Source organism: Clarias gariepinus, chromosome 21 (genome assembly GCF_024256425.1).
Source record: "Clarias gariepinus isolate MV-2021 ecotype Netherlands chromosome 21, CGAR_prim_01v2, whole genome shotgun sequence".
Classification (NCBI taxonomy): domain Eukaryota; kingdom Metazoa; phylum Chordata; class Actinopteri; order Siluriformes; family Clariidae; genus Clarias; species Clarias gariepinus.
In genome coordinates this window covers 1,871,696-1,888,386 of record NC_071120.1, presented here as the reverse complement: position 1 = coordinate 1,888,386, position 16,691 = coordinate 1,871,696, and the positions used below count along the sequence as shown (strand labels likewise).

General features: G+C 40.3%; 1 protein-coding gene across 1 annotated transcript; it reads left to right on the top strand.

Annotated features, from left to right (window-relative positions):
• The first annotated feature begins 1,115 nt into the window (after positions 1-1,115).
• Positions 1,116-8,538, top strand: LOC128509707 (uncharacterized). Its single transcript, XM_053481540.1, has 4 exons — positions 1,116-1,290; positions 2,587-2,637; positions 2,715-3,023; positions 8,318-8,538. Exons 1-4 carry the CDS (start codon positions 1,116-1,118, stop codon positions 8,536-8,538), a joined length of 756 nt encoding a protein of 251 aa, XP_053337515.1.
• The last annotated feature ends 8,153 nt before the right edge of the window (positions 8,539-16,691 follow it).

Sequence of the window (16,691 nt, the reverse complement as noted above, 5' to 3'; positions counted from 1 at the left end):
GGAAACAATACAGAGTGCAGCAGTTCATCGTAGCACTTTACCTGCAAATCCGCATGGGACTGAACTCGAATCTCTGTAGCGCTGATACATTCTTAAGACATGCTGTCAATCAAAAAGGGGTTCCGCCCTTTAAACAGCTCCTCCAATCATCATGCAGCAGCACAGCGTCCTGGGCCGTCCAATGCTCCATTCACCCGCAGAGAAGAAGCTAAGCCTCCCTGGAAGTGACGATTTTGGTGCATTTATCTAATTACCGTCCAGCTTTTCTGCAGTGAAGAAGCTCCTTTGTGCTGCCCATAGAGCTCCAGTGAAGCTGGGCTCCAGGAGGGTTTAACGCGCTGTGCTGCACGGAAATGTGTGACAAGAAAATCATGACAATCTACAATAAATACCTGATTCTGAACGAGCTGCTCATGAAGTTAAACGCGTTCTAGCGCACTTTTATTAAAACCAATATAAATACGACAGTGCATATATGAGCATTTATTTTCTGACATTGTAGAGAAAGCAGAGCTTCCCTTGTAGTCTTACAGCAGCCGCCACTGATGCTTTCTGATTGTGAACATGCTGATCTCATTACTGTCTGCAGTCAGATCCGCTTCATCTTCACTCATCTTTTATACTGCTTCATCCAGGGTCACAGGGGCCTGGAGCCTATCACAGGAGACTTGGGCACGAGGGTGCCAATCCATCACAGGACACACACACATATACACACACATTCACACACTACGGGCAATTTGAGAACGCTAATTACCCTAACCTGCATGTCTTTGGACTGTGGGAGGAAACCGGAGAACCTGGAGGAAACCCACCAAGCACGGGGAAAGAACATGCAAACTCCATCAAACCCGAACCCTGGAGGTGCAAGGGTAATGCGCAGTATGAAAAAAAATACAACACTATGAAAAAAAATACAACAAGGAAGCACAGGAACTCAGAGAAACCATACAAGAGGATGGAATAGAAATGACAACAGAAAACATACAGGAGAAGATCAAATAAATTATATATACATTATAAGTCTGTTTAATCACCTAAACCACACTGGCCTATAAGATCGAATCTGAGTGAAGGAACTTGTCTGTTTTGTTTACTGTCTATCTGGGTATCCCATGCTCTATACTCCAGTCCGGAAGGTGGCGATAGTGCACCTGTACGTTCGCTGTCAGCGGCTCCTTCTGGTGGTCGCCATATTGTTTCCGGGTTGTTGTTGTTGTGACGCAGTAAACACTTCACCGTCTCTCCTGGACCTTTACTCTGTTTACATCAGTCGGATTTACTCTCGAGGTCAGTTTATTTCACAGGATATTACTCTGTACTGTACCAGGAGTTGGTGTGTGTGTGTGCATGTGTGTGTTCCGTGTGTGTTTTTCGTGCGCGCGCGTGTGTGTGTGTGTGTGACAGTTCATACATTGTGAACTTTATTGTCGTTGTAATAAACAACAGAGTATAAACAGCGAGACAACATTAGAGTATCATCATCCTGGCATGTAATTATTATTATTATTATTATTATTATGTGTCCATGGTGGGTCTGGAGCAGGTGATGTACAGGATGATGGTGATCATGTAGGATAGATATAACTGTGCAGGGTTTAAAGCTCCACATGTCAGCACACACACACACACACACACACTCTCTACAGTACAGCACACACACTCTACAGTACAGCACAACAGTAACAGTTCACCAGAAGATGTTGAGAAGGCACATGTATTTTTCTGTAGACCTTGGGGCGGCACATGTAGGACAACTTTCACACACACACACACACACACACACACAATGACATCAATGTTGTTTGACTCACAGATGACATCAATAGTCTGAATAACGGATTACATTTTTGAAAATATAACTGAATAACTGAGTAATTAAATGGCGATGCTAACGCGTTAGATTATTCATTACATCAAAAAAGTAATCCGAGTACTCTAACACTCTAACTCGTGTGTAAGTCAGGGACTCCCAGTATGCTGAAGTGGCGTGGCTCAACACAGCACATACACACTCATACAAACACACATGAACACAGTTTATTATTATTATTATTATTATTATTAATAAAAATATTTTTTTCTAATTTAAATTGTCACTGTATGCAGCCCACAAGACCTTTGGGCTTATTAATTATAAAGCTAATAACTTATTTGTTCAATAAATAAATTAAACATCAAATCTATGTTTACTATTTACTAGCAAGTTAATAAGTGGATTAATCATCCAACCGGGAAATTAAACGTTTGATTAAAGTAAAAGAAACATAAACATAAAGAAACATTTTAAAAAATTGATAATAAATAAGTTTTATTAAAATTAAATGAATAATTGTTAGGTCCAGCCCTCCACAGTCTAAAATGTCCACACTGTCCCTCTACACCAGGACAGCAGCTTCACTCCTGAGCTCATCATTTAGTCTGTGTTTATTTACTATATGTAATAATTATATAATAACTGACCCTCTATATAACTCTATATAAAACAATGAAAATAAACGTCTGTAAAACACTTAAACTGTGCTGTAATGTTCTGTGTTCCACACTTTACACTTTAATCATGAACCTGTTATGTGTTTATTACAGGATCCACAGCAGCCATGATGCGTCTCTGTACAGCACTGATCTTAATGCTGGGTAAGGACACATGTGTGTGTGTGTGTGTGTGTGTATGCATGTTAACATCACCAGTCTCATCACACTCTTTCTCTCAGCTCTGTATCAGGTGGACTCCTCAGACAGACTAAAGGTGTTTGGGAATCTGCACGAGACATCGTCCCTCCCCTGTCCTCAGACGTGCTCTGGTCTTCTCACCTGGACCACGTTTCAGAGACGGGACGATGTCCTGGTCAATTGTACCAGAGACTCGTGCTGGAGTAAAGACGGGTTTAGTCTTCCTCTGGAGCAGTTCCTCAGTGGAGACTCCACCCTGACGGTGCTGAGAGCCGATTACAGCCTGCGAGGTCTCTACATGGCCACGTGTGACTCTGAGACGCTGTGTGAGGTCGTCTTTACTCTGTCCCGTGAGTATTCACTCTACATTTACTATTGATTTACTGAGAGATTAGTCTGTTAATTCTGAGATAAAAGAATTCAATCCTGGCAAGAAAAAGTATGTGAACCTTTTGGAATTTTATGTTTTTCTGTATTAATTTGTGATAAAATCTGATCTGATCTTCATCTAAGTCAAGATTAGTGACAAATATAATGTGTCTAAAATAATAACACAAAACATTCAGACCTTTCATGTCTTTATTTACCACAATCATTCAACATTCAGAATGCTAGTGGAAAAAGTAAGTGAACCCTCTAGAATTAATACCTGGTTGACCCCGCCCCCTGGGCAGCAATGACCTCATCCAGACACGTCCTGTAGCTGTAGATCAGACATGCACACGGTTCAGGAGGAATTTTAGTCCGTTCTTCCTGACAGAACTGCCTTAGCTCCGTCATATTCCCTGGACGTCTTATGTGTGTGTCTCTCTTTAAGTCATTCCACATCATCTCTGTTGAGTTGAGGTCTGCTGCATTACCAAACTTCTAGAGAGTTCCAGCTGATGTACAGACCTTCTCACATCAGTCTGAAGAATGTTTTGATACACTTGGGAATTAATCTTCCCCTCTATGACTGTGAGCTGGCCACGCCCTGCAGCAAAGCAGGTCCAAATCATGATGTTTCCTCCACCATACTGTACTGTTGGGATGATGTGTTCATGATGATGCCCTTTTTACACCAAATATGCTGCGTGTTCTTTTCGAACGTTCTTTTTAGGAAGCAGCAGCTTCCTTTGTGGTGTCCTGACATGGAGACCCTGTTCAGTGTTTTACGTCCTGTAGACTCATGAACACAGAAGTTAGTCATTTCCAATGATGTCTTTAAATCTCTGGCTGTCACTCGAGGTTGTGTCTTTACCTCACTGATGAGTCTTCATTGTGGCCTTCTGGTCATTTTGTCCATGTTTAGGTAGAGTAGCCTTCGTCCCAAATGTCTCCATTTGTGTAACTGTAGACTGGTGAATTTCTAAAGTCTGTGAAATCATCTTGTACCTTTACATGTAAATCAACAATTCTCGATCCTCTGAAAGCTCTGACTCACATTAACATATTCTCCTTGTGGTGAGCAATCCCAAAAAGTTGGTGAATGGGTTTTAAGTAGCTTTAGTCCACACCTTCAAACTCATTTTCTTAACACAACTCCAGGTTCACTAACACCTGATGCTACTTTTTTGAAGTCATTAACTCAATACTATGAAGTTTTTATGTTTGTTCTCAACAAAGACGTGAGAGATCAGATTTTTTGTGTTATTATTTTGAACACATTATATTAGTCAGTACTCTTGACTTTGATGTGGATCAGATCAGATTTTATAATGAATTAATGCAGAAAAGCTTGTAATTCCAAAAGGTTCACATACTTTTTCTTGCCGCTGTATCTACATGAGCTTCAAATGAAAGTCTGGAATCTATAATCACACAGAGGTCTTTTACTGTTGTTCATGATGATTATCTAATATAAATAGATAAACGTAAACCAACACAGTATTTCTAAACTGATGAAACAAACACAGTCATGATCTTTTATGTCTTTACTGATGCTCATAAAAATTACAAAGTGATGGTATAAAAAGTAAGTGAAACACCAGGCTTCTGTTGTGACTAAATGCTAACTGGTGTCAGGTGTAAGGAAACCTGGAGACCAGTCAGTGAAGAGAGAATGGAGAGGAGGTTTAGAGCTACATAACTAAACTTATAAAAACACTCAAACAGTATCAGTGTGCTACTCACACATAGGATCAGCTGATGAGAGCCATGTCTTGTGAAAAAGAGGTCTTAGAAAACCCACGATCAAGAGTTGTTGATTTGCATGTAGCATGTGGCTCCTCTCCATACATGTGGTCACCCAGCCAAGATCACTCCAGTCAAGCTACAGCACAATAAAGTAAAGAAGAACCCCAGAGTAATAGCTAAAGTCTTGAAGGATTCATTGGAGCTGGATAACGTCTTTCTTCATGAGTCAACCATACGATACGTAAAGCATTGAACAGTCGTGGTATTCATGGAGGAAGATGTTACTTCTAACCATTCCTAGTAAATCTACTACAGAATGGCTTCAGAGACACAGAATTGGCCTTTTGGAGCGGCCCAGTCAGAACCCAGACCTCAACCCAATAGAGATGTTGTGAAATGACCATTAGAGCTGTTAACACCAGACGTCCTAACAATATGGCTGAGCTGAAGCAGTTCTGTAAGGGAGAAGGTCCAGAATTCCTCCTGAACATTGTGCAGGTCTAATCCACAGTTACAGGAAGCGCTTGGTTATAGTTGTGTCTGTCAAAGGTGTTTCAACCAAATATTAAAACACTGTTTTACCTAGTTGAACACACCCATCAATCATAAAAAGTGACGGTGGAAAAACTAAGTAAAACAGTGTTTTAATATTTGGTTGAAACACCTTTGACAAAAAAAACTGTTTCACTTAGCTTTTCCACCATCACTTTTTATGATTGATGGATGTTTTCAACAAAGACATTAAAGGTCATGACTGATGTAAAATGTATACGCACTTTAACATGAAAAGTATATGCATAAAGCATCAGCATCAACGATGGTGTGACTTCTGACATCCTTAGAGGAAACATAATACTACACATCGCTGCCATAATTCCATCTGAGTTTTAATAAAGGGCCTCGACCACAACTGCTGAAGTGTGGAGACGTTTTTGGGAGCCTCTGTGTTGTGGAAAATCAAATCACATTCATGAATTTATTTAAGACTAGTGTTAGTATGTGTTGTTAACGGGTAAAAAGTTTATAGAAATATTTAAAAGGTTAAATCTAATAATAATCTGATCTGATCTTTAATGTAATCAGTGATATTATTATTATTATTATTATGATGATTATTATTTGAGGTTGAAGCCCACGTCCATGTCTGTGTGTCTCTCTGTACAGCAGAACTCTCTGTCTAACTTATTAATACAAAGAAATCCCATTCTGTAAGGTTGAGTATCTTACGCCTTGTTTACACTAAGTTGTCCTTCTTTGGTGCTCAGACAAATACACTCCCTGTTCGGTAATCGGAGAGTGAATCACAGATGAGAAATGGAAAAAGTAGATAAAAGGATAAAGATGAAGTTTTGTCTTAAAACCACTCCAGCGTGTTAAAATTCACTTATACCACTTCAGCGCTGTTATTTCAGCCAAAGTGAAAATATGAACTAATCCCAGTCAAAATATTCACTTTATCTTTTCTAATTAATATCTATTGGTGCAGGTGTTTGTTTACATTGAGACAGTAGCGCATTAGTAGATTATTTTACAGTAGATTATTAAATCCCAGACATAATTGATCATAACATCACTTTTACTCCACATTTAGATCTCAGCACATAACCCTGCGCTCTCGGTTCAGGTATTTTACTCACCCACACCTCGGACTGCTGCATATGCGTTTGCTCTAACAATGTTTATCTCATGAAGCAGTGATGTGGAACGCTACTTTCAGAACATATGAGACGAACTGGTTTTAAACTTCCCGCAGAAAGAATAAATGTACATTGATCTGTCAGTACATCTACACAAGATTTGTTTTTTATAATGTACTTTTTGTAAGCCATGCTGTGCCGTGCTTTAATTTCTGTTAACGATACATTGACCTCAGAGATTTTGTTTTTGTAGTTTGTAAGACAATGAATACACCTGCGAAGACTTTGTGAGTCCTTTTGACTGAAATTAATATTATTCAGAAAACCCAAAAATTGTAAATAGTTCACTTACTTTTCTCGCTACTATATGTTACGCTGAGGAATCATATAGAGAGAAAATATCAGTGGGCCTAAAACAAAACCCTGTGGAACTGTCACGGTATGCCAGGTCCCGCCCATATATCAGTTAAGGTCATGATCACCTGCACACTCCTGCTCCACGATCCTTTCCGCTCCTTGCTTTTCACCACCTCATTCATCGCTCCAAACACACCTGTTCTCAATTCCTGATCATCACAGCTCTCTATTTAACACGCCTTCAGACATCAGCTCTCTGTCAGATTATTGTGTGCTGTCCATGCCCAATATTCCAGCGTTTCTCCCTGCTTTGAACCTTCGGATCTCGACCACGCTCTGTTTTCACGACCTTGTCTTTGTCCCACACTACGGCTCCTTTGCCTTCACGGATTTACTGTTGCTGACCCTCGGATTTGTCTTTCGAACATGAGCTCTGATCACGGACTTTCTTGGTTCCCCGTTTCTGACCTCTGCCTGTTCATTGACCACGAGCTACCGTTTCGGATCTAGCATTCTGCGCGATTCTTCTGCCTTGCTTGCACACAGCGTATGTACTTTCTAAACACGCCGGCTCGGCACCCATTCAGAAAAACGGTGAGGGCGCGCTCGGCACTTACGCATTCCACTGAACTCATTGACTCAAAGCGCTGCACTCGCTCTCTACATACACCGGCTCTACTCTTCTGCATTCGCGCTGCAGAGCTCGATCAGAGAAACCGTGAACGCTCGCTCTGTGCTTGGATCCTTCACCCCCACGCACCCCCGTGACAGGAACACCAAACTTCACTTCACATAAAATAGTAACTAATTAAATCTACAAGCTGATAACGATCAGTCAAATATGATCTGAGCCAGACGAGGTTCGTCCCCTTAATTCCTACTACATTTTCTAATCTGTGAATGTGAATACTATGGTTAATGGTGTCAAAAGCTGCACTGAGGTTGAGTAACACAATCAAAGAGACACAACCCAGATCAGAGGCCAAGTGCTGACTGTAAACTGTGATAAAGCCTAAATCCTGACTTATACAGTTCATGGATGTTATTCCTATGTAGTTATGAGCATAGCCGCTAAGCAACAACCTTTTATAGGGTCTTTGAGATAAAGGAGAGGTTTGATATCAGTCTATAGTTGGACAGCTGACAGGGGTCTAGGTCGGATTTATCATTTAGGGGTTTAATGACTTCTAGCTTAAATGGTTTAGGAACTTTGACATGATTATTTTTAATGCTTCTGGTATTATCTGTTTAAATAAATGTGTAGGTAAATGTGTGCACAAGTTGATTTTGCTGAAGAGAATAGTGAACTTGGTTTAGTCTGTAGTTCTGTAGTCAGATGTTTGGGATATCCATCTGTTATATTCATAACTAGCATTTAGTGTCTTTATGTTTGGTTTAGTGTTACACATATTAAATGTAATACACATTTTAGGCTGCAACTAATGCCAGACACACATCTATAACATTGGTTCTGAGTTTTAAAACATTTTATTTCCTCTTACTAGCTCAAGAGATGTCCCGTGTTATTACCCCAGGAGAGCCCATAGACGTGCTCTTACCCCTCACTGACCATGTGAAGGTGGATTTTACTCCCAGTGATGCTGCACAACCACCAAACCAGGAGATCTGCATCGTGGACAAAGACAAGATTCACTGCAGTCCAGATTATAAAGAGAGATCGTCGTCCTCAACACTCTTCAGATTACAGATGGAAGTTTCTCTGACAGCGGGATCTACACAGTTTGGGATAAAGTGAACGACGAGACGATAGTCAATTTACAGATCAATGTGAAAGGTAAGATAGACTTAAAAATATTCATACTGGGAATATAAAGTCTACACACCCCTGTTAAAATGGCAGGTTTTAAAAAAAGTCGACCAAGATAAATGATTTCAGAACTTTTTCCACCTTTAATGTGACCTATAACCTGTACAACTCAACTGAAAAATAAACTGAAATCGTTGGGGGGAGTAAAAACAAAAAACTAAAATAATGAAAGAATTTGTGAGAAACAGCGACAGTAGCAGGAACAGGACATCCCAGGAGGTCAGGGAAGCTGCCAAGAGGTCTACACTGACATTGAAGTAAGTGCAGGAAGCCCTGGCAAGCACTGAATGTGTAGTACAAGTGATTCAGTCTCGCATTTTGCTCACATGTCAGGGCTATGCGGTAGGGTGAAGAAAAACTTTCAAACCCTGATAAATTTAGCAGAAACACATTTGAAGTCTCCATAAAGCATTTGGGAACATGTGTTATGGTCTGATGAAACCAAGGTTAAAGTTTTTGGCCATAATTCCTAAAGGTATGTTTGGCAAAAAAAACATCACTGCACATCACCAAAGGAACACCATACCCACAGTGAAGCATGGTGGTGGCAGCGTCATACTTTGTGGCTACCAGTCAGTGTTGGTCAGCCAGTCATTTCTCAGCATGAAAAGCACAAATCCAAATCAACAAAAGAATGGCTTCACCACAAGAAGATTAAAGTTTCCCAGGCAGAGCCAGAGCTGAATATGGCTAAAATCTGTGAGGAGATCTGAAGAGGGCTGTGTACAGGAGATGTCCTCACAATCTGACTGATTTGGAGTAATTTTGAAAAGAAGAGTGGACAAATATTGACAAGTAAACATGTCCCATGCTAATAGACTCCAACTCAGAAAGACTGAGGCTGTAATGAAATCAAAAGGTGCTTCGACAAAGTATTAATTTAAGAGTGTGCACGTTTATACAACCACATTATTTGAGTTGTTTATTTTTACTGCCTCTAAAAGATTTCAGTTTATTTTTCAGTTGAGTTGTACAGGTTGTGGAAAAGGTTCTGTAATTTATATATCTTATTACATCACAAAAACCTGCCATTATAACAGGTGTGTTTAAAAAATTTTAAATCCACGGTATATTACATTCACATCCAAAATTCAGATACAGTGCATCCAGAAAATATTCACAGTGCATCACGTTTCCACATTTTGTTATGTCACAGCCTTATTCTAAAATGGGTTAAATTCATTTTTTCCCCCAGAATTCTACACACAACACCCCATAATGACATGACACCCCAACATGAAAAAAGTTTACTTGAGATTTTTGCAAATGTATAAAAAATTTTTTTTAGAAAGCACATGTACATAAGTATTCACAGCGTTTGCCATGAAGCACAAACTTGGGCTACATTGAGTAAATTCAGTTGAGTTGACAGTCCATGTCAGAGCACAAACCAAGCATGAAGTCACAGGAATCGTCTGTAGACCTCCGAGACAGGATCGTCTCCAGGCACAGATCTGGGGAAGGAATAAATTCTGTTGTTTGAAGGTCTTATTGAGCACTTGTCTCCGAGACAGGTGTGTGTCTTTCCAAATCATCTCCAATCAACTGAATCTACCACAGGTGGACTCCAATTAAGCTGCAGAAACATCTCAAGGATGATCAGGGGGAACAGGATGATCAGGGGGAACAGGATGATCAGGGGAAACAGGATGATCAGGGGAAACAGGATGATCAGGGGAAACAGGATGATCAGGGGAAACAGGATGCGCCTGAGCTCAATTTTGTGCTTCATGGCAAAGGGTGTGAATACTTATGTACATGTGCTTTCTCAATTTTTTTATTTTTAAAAAATTTGCAAAAATCTCAAGTAAACTTTTATCATGTTGTTATTATGGGGTGTTGTGTGTAGAATTCTGAGGAAAAAAATGAATTTAACCCATTTTAGAATAAAGCTGTGACATAAAATGTGGAAAGTGATGCGCTGTGAATACTTTCCGGATGCACTGTATATATAGGCAGTGTCATATGGACTATATATATATATATACACACATACAATCCGTGCACAGAATGTGATCCCCCGCGATGACGCATTTAACGATGCCCCGCCCCATAAATGCCCCCATGCGTTTTCTAACGAAAGATCAATGCTGTATAATTCTGCCAGGTAGAGCATTGACTGCTTCAGTTAACTGCAGTGTCCAGGCAGACGGTTACACTATGTTCAATATATAGGCAGTTCTTGTATTGTCAACATAGTTTTATAAATAGATGACGTGGTAAAAAAAAGATCAACAAAACAGATTTTTTTAAATCACTCAATACACAACCCAGGATGCTTATGCTATTTAAAAAAAAATACATTAATTTATTAATAAATAAAACTTGTTATTGCAATAATTTTTTAAGACATCCTTAATAATACTTAAAGTTTAAATACTTAAAGTTAAAGTATTGTCATAGTTTCATTTGGTTTTACGCAATTTCATGTGTTATTTGTGTGTGTGTGTGTGAGCAAGAAAGAGAGAGAGAGGGCTTATATTGTGATTTGTTTAAGGTTACTGAAGCCCTTACTACTAATAATAATAAACAATATTTCAGTGTAACCCATGGGTCTCAATCACAAAATCAGCCAACTAGGGCTGCAACAACGAATCGATAAAATCGATGAAAATCGATTAATAAAATCGTTGGCAACGAATTTCATAATCAATTCGTTGTGTCGTGCGACGCGGAGACATTTGATTATTTAAAAAAACTTTAGTTAAGCGCGGATGCTAGCAGAGTTCAGCGCCTCATAGACAGGGTGGAGCAAAAATAGGAGTGGAGGTAGAGGAAAGATACCTGGCGGAGGCTGCTGGGTCTTAGTGCTCGTCTCTTACTGGTATAATCAGCGTCCGTGCACGCGTGTACTGTTTACTACAACACTGTGACCACGTGTGTTAGGGCTGCACGATATTGGGAAAAAATTACATTGCAATATATTTTTTTCCTGCGATATATATTGCGATGTGTACAACTTTATTTATGTTCATTAGGTGTTTTGAACTGCTTAAAAATCTAATAATAATTCAAGAATAATTGGGGTAATTTTGTAAGCATTTTCAGAGAATAAAAAAATTTAAAAGTATAATCAAAACCCTGTCAAGCGAGCGGATCATGTTTATAAACCCTGCTTGGTGTCCGTGTTTATTGGTACCATGTCTTTTGTTTATTGGTACCGTATTTTAGCATCAGTGACATCTTTATGTCGCTTAGAGCCCTTCTCGTAGGGCGTCACACTGGCAAACGCATCCGAAATAGTTTTTGTTTGCTTTGGACGGCAATCTGATCTGGCTTTGCATTCGTCATACAGTACCTTGTGGTGCCGACTTAAATGGTCAAACAAATTCGTAGTGTTTCCGCGAGTTGTGGCAACAACTGCCAGGCACTCCTGACAAAGCACATGTTTTTGGTCAGCATCATCCAAAATACTTCCATATGACCGACATTGCGGTTCTTTATGCAACAAAATCTTCCATTTCTGCGCTTTTCTCCCGCGCGTCCCGCGCTCATCTAGCCATGCGCACGCAGAGACTGCATGCATGAAGTAGGTGAAGCACCGTGTGCTTCGTAGTTTTTAATGAACCCTTAAATATGAGTTAATTACTTTATATTAGACAAATATAGATCCGTGAATAGAAAGTTTAGAAATATAGAAAGTAAATTTTTAAATCAGACACACAAAATTTTTTTTTATTTTGCCCTGCATTGTGACTGCTGCGATGTGACGACCGTGCATGCGTACATCACGATGACGATGCTGAAACGATGTATCGTGCAGCCCTATAGTGTGTGTAAAACTTTTTTATTTTGTGTCTGTATGCGTGTGTGTACAGCGCGTGTAAAGTAAAAGCAAGTCTCATTAGAGATGTTAAAAATCCATGTTCCTTCTCTACTCAAGGCGTAGCCTGCTCTTTGCCTGCTGTGTGTGTGTGTGTGTGTGTGTGTGTGTGCGCGCGTCATTGGACACCGTGCCTCACACACACAGACCTCTCCTACTTTCGCCTTCACAGACACACACACGCTTTCTCTCTGCTCTACACAGAAACACTGCTCTGTCGTGATTCTTTTCAAAACGACAGATTGATCGATTATTTAAATAATGGTTAGTTGCAGCCCTACAGCCAACGCTGTAATCGGATGACAGCAAATTATATACTCTGAAACGTTTAGGATCAAGTTTACGGGGCTTCTCAGTCTTTTGTTAATTTTACTTCTGACTCAGAACAGCTGTATTCATAGGTTTAATCACCTATTTACAAGACAATGTTGATGCACTAAAGTGCTACAGGTGTGTGTGTGTGTGTGTGTGTGTGTGTGCGCTCTTGCATTCGTCAGGTTTGTCACACTCTAGAAAGTGTTATATGGACTATACAGTATGTAGACAGTGTTATATGGACGAGTAGTTTATGGTGATGTTATGACAGTGATCAATACCAGCACACTTGGTGACATTTCCACCACACCGCTCCTTCACTGGGTCAGAGTTGAGCTCAGATGGAACGTGATACACCTGTTTCATGCTCAGCTGGTGGTGATTTAGGACACGGTCGATTGTGGACAGGCTGACCTGGTCAATGCTTGTGAAAGGGACATTGTCTTCCAGGACTCTGTCTTTGCCCACACCCCTGCAGAGTTTAAGAAACTGGTGACATACAACAGTCTCTAAAGTTTACACAGATTAGTGAGAAAAACACAAAACACCCAGCAACAATTCTGTGTGGTCTTTTAACTGTGTAGCTCATCAGCTCAAGATTCAATGTCCACTTCTGTCAACCAGAAACAGGACTCTGAGACTCTGGGACAGATGAAGACACTGGACTGAAAATGATATCTGATCAGCATTCTGGTGTTTGATGTGAACGTTGCCTGAAGCTGTTGCTCTCTAGCTGCAGGATTTGTCTGTATTTACTCCTGACATGTGAATAACTGATTTGTGATTTCTATGAATGAGCAGATCTGCAGATGTTCCTGATTAAATGTCCAGTGAGTTTGTGTTCAGAAAGTAAATGGTTTAAACACCTTTTAAGTTGTTGACTGGGTTCCAGGTTACACGTGAATGTCTGAGCTGCTGACTTTCTTTAATCTGAGACTGTAGGTGTGTGTGTTTATTGGTGTGTATGTAGACTGGTTACTCAGAGAATAGACTGTTCTCAGAAGAGCTTTATAATGAACTTCACTGACATGGCATAGATGAGTCTGATAGAGAACTGATGTGGATCTTACAGAGTGATGGAGTGATGGAGCCTGACTCACCTACTGCTTTATACACTCTGTGTGTGTGTGTGTGTGTGTGTGTGTCAGTGTAACTCAGTGTGTATCAGGTCTCTGTAGAACAGACTGGATTCAGTGTTAAAGCGTCATAGAGCACACACACACACACACACACACACACACACACACACACACACACACACACACACACAGAGTGTATAAAGCAGTAGGTGAGTCAGGCTCCATCACTCCATCAGTCTGTAAGATCCACATCAGTTCTCTATCAGTGATGAGGGTCTTACAGACTGATCATGTGACCTACCTGACTGACTGACAGTGTTTTACCTTCTGACACTTTGTTCTGATGTTTGTAGAGTCTAAAGCTGAACAGCAGGGTGATGGAGGACAGTCTCAGTCTCACAGCGTTAGACGCAGAAGTGTTCAGTCTGGTACGTCTTTATGTCTGTGTGACCATTTATTAAATTCTATTTTATTAACACACAGGACTGATCATTAATTACATAGAATTAAATAAATAAATGATTTAAATTAAATCTGACACTTTATCAGGGCCCAGTTTCCCGAAAGCTCCTTATCGTTAAGTAGTTCTTAAGTTGTACCTTAACCTCTCTCTTAATGTTATGGCGCATTTCCCGAAACGTTCTTATGCTAATTATCTCTTAGCTAAGTCACACGTTCGTAAGGTTGGTCTAGCGTAGTTTCAGCTCAAGGCGCTAGTCGGCGCCACTGAGCAGCAGTCTTTATAAATCAGCGGTGTATACAAGCACATTATGGTACGTTATTAAAGTCGTATTAATGATGGAATATACTGTAGACCTGTTTAAGAATTTTATTTTATTTGATAATCAGTACTAATAGAGCGAATTTTAATTAGCCTATTTTATAATGTGACTAATGCATTAAAATTGGCGATCACTTTTAATATTAAACAGGTGGCAAACAATTTGGCTCTAAGTGTCTAAGATCATATAAAGGGGTAATCATTGTGGCGTCCAGAAAGCAACAGATTTGGCGGCGATACAGCGTGTTGTTGTGCTAAACTGAAGACGGCGCCGTCCGCGGAGCCGTGTGGGTCATGTACATTTTTCCTTTAGGCAAAACTTTAGCCCTTTTCATATTTTGGCTGATGTGGGTCTGCACAGGTCCGCAGGAGGATTGTGCATGAAATCTCACAGGTCTTGCGCAGTTACAGTAACCACAGCTATGCGCCATAACCTGGCTGTGCATGGTTGCTTTTATTGAAGGTTTCAACCAATGGCAATCAATTCAATTCAGTTCAATTTTATATGTATAACACTTTTAACAATTGTCCCAAAGCAGCTTTACATAGTCAAAAGAATTATTTAAGTTTGTATGAAATGTAAATTTGTATGAATCAAAATGGTCAGTTTGTCCCTGGTGAGCAAGCCGAGGGCGACAGTGGCAAGGAAAAACTCCCTGAGATGGTAATAGGAGGAAACTTGAGAGGAACCAGACTCAACAGGGAACCCATCCTCATCTGGGTGAAACAGAAAGCAGGAATTGATCTGCGTTTATACGGCATGTTAGATGGCAATCAAGAGTGCGTTGCACATGAGTAACTGCAGCTGTTTGTCAATCAACTATGATTATATACCTGGTTCGTTTCACAGTCACTACAGGTTACATGAAAATATCAGCGACAGTTTGGTGATTTAATTTATATATTTGTCTATTATGGCCTGCTATTGATAAGTTAACCCTTGTCGAAATAAACGTTATTAGAAGAATTTAGTGCAGTGTTTAATTTGCATAGAAAGTCCCGTCTTTCTTAACGCTGTCATGCAAAAGGAGTCAAAAATCGATTCCTGAGCAAATGATGTTAGCTAATTCAGTACCTTCACTGTAGACAGCGCCTTGTCACAGAAAACACACTTAGAAAAGTAATCACTTCACGTAAAATATATCTTAAGAGTCTTCATAGCGCGCTAAGAGTGTGTGTTATCTGGAAACCGGGCCCAGGTTAATAACTAACACACACTGCTGCTGAGGCTCAGGAATAAATACTCTGAGACTCTAGATAGTGTGGGTGTGTGTGTGTGTGATGTCAAAGTGAGAACCTTCTGTAAAACTCATTTGTGTGTGTGTGTGTGTGTATGTGTGTGTGTTTTCAGAGGAGAAGACATGTCCGGTCTGTAATCAGGAGAGATCCATGCCACCATGGGAGAGTGTACTGGTAGCAGTGCTGGTGATTCTGCTCATCCTAGCAGTGTTAGTGATCGTTTATCTGTGGAGGGAAAATCAGAAGCTCCGTAGAGGACCTACACACAGCACACACCAGATGAATGGAAATACCAACGGACACCAGCAGAACGGAGTGAATGAACGAACCAGCCCAAATCCAACTCAGCACACACTCCTCTCACCGACCAGCAGCACTGAGACACCAGTACAGAGTTCCTTCCCAGTTTAAGCTGAACTTCTCCATAGACTCTACCAGTTCACATCAGCAATAAGTTTCTCTATCTGGACCCAAACCCTCCTCCTCCTCACCCACAGGTTTGTGTTTATAGTCAGGGGTTAAAGTTAAGCATTAACAGATGAGTGAACATTAAACCCCTGTTTAATGGGAAATTACTCTCCTAAAAACACTTTCAGGTGTGGACGCGTCTTTCTGTCATGAGTTTACAGACACACATCGTCCTCTGAGACAAAACCGTCCACAGTGAAATTTATCACTCGACTTGTGATGGGAATTTGACAGTAAAATGACCTTTTCCAGTTTATGATTCACATTTAGCTTAAAATGGACTTGACTCCTTTTTTCCCACCCAATACTGTACAATGATTCTGGACCAGCTACTGGAACCATCTACTACCAGCTACTGGAACCAGTTACTACCAGC

Excerpts from the sequence above, each read along its gene's own strand:
- LOC128509707 (XM_053481540.1), top strand. The coding sequence starts at position 1,116 with ATGCTCTATACTCCAGTCCGGAAGGTGGCGATAGTGCACCTGTACGTT. Across the intron at positions 2,638-2,714 it reads AGCACTGATCTTAATGCTGG|CTCTGTATCAGGTGGACTCC; the intron begins GTAAGGACACAT and ends TCTTTCTCTCAG. Across the intron at positions 3,024-8,317 it reads GGTCGTCTTTACTCTGTCCC|GAGAGCCCATAGACGTGCTC; the intron begins GTGAGTATTCAC and ends TTATTACCCCAG.